This window comes from Corvus brachyrhynchos, unplaced genomic scaffold (assembly GCF_000691975.1).
Source record: "Corvus brachyrhynchos isolate BGI_N302 unplaced genomic scaffold, ASM69197v1 scaffold97, whole genome shotgun sequence".
Classification (NCBI taxonomy): Eukaryota; Metazoa; Chordata; class Aves; order Passeriformes; family Corvidae; genus Corvus; species Corvus brachyrhynchos.
The window spans coordinates 3723085-3729006 of record NW_008239758.1 but is presented as its reverse complement, the minus strand read 5'-3'; the positions used below and the strand labels follow the sequence as shown (position 1 = coordinate 3729006).

General features: G+C 41.3%; 1 protein-coding gene across 5 annotated transcripts in view; it reads right to left on the bottom strand.

The window, feature by feature from the left end:
* Positions 1–5922, bottom strand: part of ADAMTSL3 (ADAMTS like 3) — a 181538-nt gene extending 175616 nt beyond the window's left edge. For 2 of the 5 annotated variants that reach the window (XM_017742687.1, XM_017742690.1), the window contains exon 1: positions 5633–5921. In XM_017742687.1, the coding sequence (XP_017598176.1) occupies positions 5633–5651 (19 nt within the window). In that variant the 5' untranslated portion in view covers positions 5652–5921. Of the gene's footprint in view, positions 1–304; positions 451–5632 lie in introns of those variants that run through there. The other 3 variants (XM_017742689.1, XM_017742688.1, XM_017742691.1) reach the window with 2 other exon arrangements.

The following is a 5922-nucleotide window of genomic DNA, read 5'->3' as shown; positions in this document are numbered from 1 at the left end:
CCCCGGCAGCCACGGACCGAGTGGTTCGTCTTTCCCCGAGGGGCAAAAGCTACCGTGAAGTCAGCCCCTGCTTCTTATGCGAAGCGGCTTCCAAAACCACAACCATCCTCTGTCTCATCTGCAAGTAACTCTCACAATACAGCTGCAAATCTGCTCGCACCGAGGAGGTCTTCAGTCATGCTGCCCTCTACAATATTTTTAGGTTTCCTACTGTAAATCTGACGAGTATGTCTCATACGATAGCTTTGCTCTCGTTCTCCCTCTGAGCTTCGAGCTGCTAAACAGGACCGCCAAAATCCTCTACCTTTGCACCACGGCTTCCACTGATGTTCCAAACTTTCGTCGAGTCCGCTAAGAGCAGCACGTAGAGAAAGGGCTCTGATCCCTGCCACTGAAGTTAAAAATATGCTCCAGCGAACTAAACATAACCGATGAAGAGTTTGTTCAAATATGTTGCACTGGAAACTTTTCCAATCTGTTTAGGTTTCTCACCAGCACGGGAAGGCGCCTCCTCTATCGTTAGGAACAGAGTGCCCTCTGCTGAAACCAGCCTGCAGAGCCCGGCACCGGCAGCCCCGAGAGAGCCGCACGCCCGGCCGGGAGCAGCGCTGAGGTTGGCCGCGACCTCGCAGAGACACCTGCGCTGCCCGGGCTGCCTCCTCCGTGCCTCTGGAACTCACGGGCTGCTCTGTCTCAGGTGCGCCCTGACACCTGAGGCAAGCTGCTCCTCCCAGTGTGTACATTATGATAATAGGCTGTGTAACAGACAAGAGCGCTGCTAAGGATCCGATCCTCTGTTTTTCTAATCCCTCTCAGCTGAAAGTGTATCCACTTTCTGTAAAGCTTGGCTTCCCATCCATTTCAGTTGCCACAGTTACTTAAACAGTCCTTTCACTGTGACATCAGTTATAACCCTATAATTGTTATCTTCCAAAATGGCATACCCATGCAGATAGCATATACTTCAGACTTGATCACAGGTGATTTTAAAGCTAGAATTTAGTCATTAGACCATCTAATGTAGAAAATACATTTTCCTTTCCCAAAACCATGGTGATGAAGCTGACCCTCAAAACCTGCCATCTTAGGAATGTACACAGCTGGCACCATCCTTACTCAGAATATTTCTTCTCTTAAAATTAATATATGCAAGTGCTAGAAACGTGTGTTCATCTGCAATAAATTTGAGTGTAGAAGAATTGTGTACTAGAAAGCAGCCTAGCTGACATCCAATTCAGCAACTGAAGCAAGGCTGCTGTTTACACACACACACACACTTAATTCCTCATGTGATCCTGGTCCCGGGTTAGAGATTCTATGTCTGAATTTTTACAGCACATAAGAAAATGGAGATAAGCAGCCACAAGCATTAGCCCCCAGGGAGATTTCAGAAAGCAGCATTACAGTAAACAACACAAGTACCTTGTGGTACCTACCTCGGAAAGTAGAGATCAGGAAGGTCTTACCCCAGCTGCTGAACTTACTTGAGTGTTGTTAATACCATTCTCTCCCACAATCCATGGTCTGTTTTTGTTACACTGAAATCATCCTTTTCGCAAGGGAGATGAGCTCCCAGAAAATAACAGTATTTGGAGCACAAAAACAGCTTTAGCCTACTACCAGAAATTACACAGGGTTTTGGACAGCACTTTCCTATGTGAAAACAGGGCATTTTCCTGTGTGAATCTCATTCTCATTGAATGCTGATTTGTGTTCTCCTTTATCTAATTTAATTTCTTCACCTCAGCCTCACGTTATGCTCCTGCCACTTCACTCTTTTCTCTCTAGACTTCCAGTGAATCTGGAAGCTTTGAAATATTGACTCCTGTTGGAGGTCTCCATAACCCCTTCTGCTGAGCCAAGAAAAAACTGAATGACACTCAGGTGTCCAAGCAAGATGTGATTGAAAACAAGCACTTCAAAATTCACAGCACCTGCAGCTCCACAGCAGACTCCTTAGCACACACCCTAAAGTTAAAAGGGCCACAAACTTAGAGGTTCTGTTTGCTTAATTTTCATACCTGGAGAAGTTTGTCAGCAGTTCCGCAAAAAATAACTGACCATTCAAGTTTAAAATAAAACATCATTTTCTAAAGAAATACTTGACTTCCTTTTTGCTTACTCCATCTCGTCCATGTGGATTATAAACTCTTCAAGGCAGAATTTCTGTTCTTTGCCTATTACATTATGTTTGCACATCCCTGGTCCAGTGTCAAGTGCTTTAGATATTACCTTAGTAGCAGTTTTTACCACACAGTCTTTTAATTCCCACTCATGCCACATTATCCCAGCAGAGTCAGTATACAATTTTTGAATAACAAACTATAGCAAAACTTTTAACACTCAGTTCAGATGTATTTGTCTCTTGCTTTTAGCAAGGTGTTTTTATTCCACACATGCTTTGTTTTTGCTGGTCTCTAAAATATGCATAACTTAAATTACATTTAAAATGACAACTCTAAAGCCCTTACTGTTCATAAAATTGTGAAATACAGACGTTTGCACTCATAATCTCATTGAGCACATAATGGCAATGTCATCTATCTGTACAGCTGGCACAGGCTCTTCTTCATGAGGAAGAAGATTGGAAATATGATGGTCTTATCCTTTGCTTTACACAGACTTAAGTGAAAACCATGTGTCATCACTATCAAACATAACCATGAAATATTTTGTAATTTCTTGATTTATGTCCAATTGTAACAGAAAATTTCAACTTGCACTCAACAGCACAGGCAGAAGTGCCAGAGAAAAAAGATTCTGCAAGATATAGCTGCCAAAGGGCCAAACTGAAAAAAAATTAAATCTCTGGTCTGGCAAAAAAACCGCTCTGTTAAATCACATGATAACCACCAAATTTCACTCCTTGAATATTAATAGAAAACATTCATATTTAAAAGAGAAACCCCATACTTCTCTATTTAGCTTTGTCCTGAAATGCAGGTAGACATACCACTTCAACAGATTCCACTTTATATATATTATTTCCCTGAAACAAGTTCAGCTAAGGAAATCAGATGATCACGAAGGCCATTCTTTCATCGCAACAAAAGTCTTTACTACTCAAGAGAAAATATGTTTGGCTAAACTACAAACTTAACATCCACTGAAATGGTGCAGAACAACTTTAAGCTCATAAATCAGCATTCTGACTAATGTATAGCAAAATTGGAAGTCTCCTGCAGAGGCCCCACACAGAAACTGCGTTTTGGTTCAACATCTCAAAGTTATCAGTAATAGAGCTGCTCCCAATTGATTAATGAAAGCAAAATGTTAAATTTCCTCTAACTAGAGTAATTAAGAACCCTGGCACAGTCTGATCAGTTCTTTGGCCCTGCATTGTATGTGCACAGGGTGCTTGTTTACCCTGAAATAACAAACCCTCCAGGGCAGAGAGCAATCACACACTGTCGCCCTTCACAGGTATGTTATACCCTATAAAGAGTAAAGCCTCTATCAGTATAAAGTTCAGCCCCAGCACCCTGTCTTTCGTTTCTTGGTGTTATGGAACCCATTGCATTCCATGTAGATCCTTGCCCTGGGCTTTGGAACCAGCTCCATCAATATAGTAAGTAGAAAAAAATTCTTGAGGCTTACAGAAAGAAAAACTACTTACGTATAGACCTAAACACTACAGAAGAAAACTACTGTCTTCCTCTCAGTTTGTGTTCAAATGACTCCAGAATTAACCAAAAACAATATATTCAAACGGTCACTATTTCAAGTATTTGAATAAATATTTGTCCCTTCTTGTCTGTCATATTCCTTTGGTGCTTAAGCAAAACAACTTGTGGTTCATTTGCATATTTATGATCCTATACAGTAGGAGCAAAACAAACATACCTTCAAATGGCACAAACTTACTTTTTGTTCTAGTTCACAGCCTTAACTGAAATGTTAGAGTCAACATTTTGAGATAAACTTACAACACACTTACATGATCATTTTGTGGGTTTCCAAAATATACTCTCAAAAAGATTTAGGTGATTATGTTGGGCATAATTAGAAATTATGGATTTGTATAGATAAAGGTTGAATGCAGATAAAGCAAAATGAAAAATTCATTGCAGAGGTAAAATAGTTTCAGTTTATCTACACGTAGCTATGTGTTAACAGATATTCTTTCTAGCTTGCAAAACAACATAACCCCACTGAGACTATGGATATGGCATATTGGATTCTTGAACTCATCTGCCATTTTCTTCTCATGCAACAGTGACAATGACCTGTTGTCCTCATTCTGGGATGGCACTCACTTCCGTGATTGTGAAAAATAAAATGTTATTGAGTGCTATGTGAAAGAGGCAACATTTGGTGAATTAACAGGGGCTCTGAGGAAATCAATTCTATTGCAAGCCATGAGCAACAAAGGTCAGCAGGACCTGCCCTCTCTGTAATGGCTCACTGGGGAAGAGCAAGAGCAAAGTAGGTGGACTGTGTGTGACAAGATGAGTCACTACATGTGACATGTCACTACATGAGCATCCACCAAGATGGAAATGGAAGAGAACATAAGCAGCAAACAGGGAGAAGGAATCAAAATTTAAAAAGTTGGAAGAAATGCATGCTACATCATTGGGATGAATACTAGTGACACACACAGTGAGGTTATGAAGAGAGGATGAATGCACACTCCACCATGCACCTTCACACAGCGAGCCAGGTGCTGGGCACAGCAATACCAATATGCATAGCAACAGCTGAGAGCAGAATTTGGGCACTGGCAGCTGGAAACCAGGACAGCCTAAGCCAGAGACTTGCCCAGTGTCACCTACAAAATACTATTATCTGGTGTATTTTCTACATTTCATATTCTACTAAACAAAATCTGTTATTTACGTTTGCATCTCGTAAGGCCACAAATAGATTAATTTTTTCCTCTGTTACCAACTTATAGAAGGAACTATCTGCTGTTCCAAAGCAGACAAAAGCCACTATAAGCCAACTGACTTGTACTGCTTAATTTAACCAGGCAAATAGAGGCATAGGCCGCAGTACTGCAGAGGAGGGTCATTTGTGCAGTGACATGTTCTGCAAAGGCCTTTCCCATCTCTGTGTACTACCACCAGTGACACAGAAACTGCCCTTTAACCTTTCTGGTGGGTGAACTCTAATTTTCTCATGGAGAAGTACCTAGTCTGGTACTGTGGCAACCATTATCAGGCCAACAGAACTCAATTTGTCCTCCTTAGCTCTGGTTGTGTGTGAGTCACTAACAGCTATCTGTAAAGAGGCTGCTTAGGAAGGTGTTTATTGATACATTCCAATGCCTCAGAGTAATATAGTTTGAAACAATATTACTGCTGTATATAGTGACTCCTCAAGGTGTTACACTGCCCAGTGATACCTTAATTTACTTCCAATGGGTATTTAGAAAGAGACCCTCAGGATTTACGCAGCAGATTAACATTCAGCAAAAAACACTAAATTGCTACAAAACTTTCTGTTGTTTATGCTGATTCTGCATCTATGCCTATGTTTGTCAGCAAAAAAAATGTCACAATAGCCAAGCCTGACTGCTTACTATATACAGACTCAACTGCATTTAATCCTTGAAAAGTAAATGTGAATTCAAGCATTTTGTATTGGGTCACCAAAAAAAAAAAAAAAAAAGTCTAGAAATTTCACTCACCTAAGTATTTAGCAGTCATTGCTCTAACAAACTGTCATCCAAGGAGTGGTGAAGTCCAGCTGTTTCCCAATGGACAGAAAGCCCAGTTAGGTAGGCAGGAGGGAGGAGACACAAGCTGTGGCCCTGTCCCACTGCTCCTAGGTAAGACACACAGGGGGCTATTGGGGACAGCCAGGGGTACAAAGAGCCCTGGCAAAGGTACAGTAACCAGGCTGGTCCAAAGCAAGCCAAAAAATCAGTTCATGAGCCACCAGAGCCCACAGCTCAGCAAACCACAAAGGAGGTTAAAG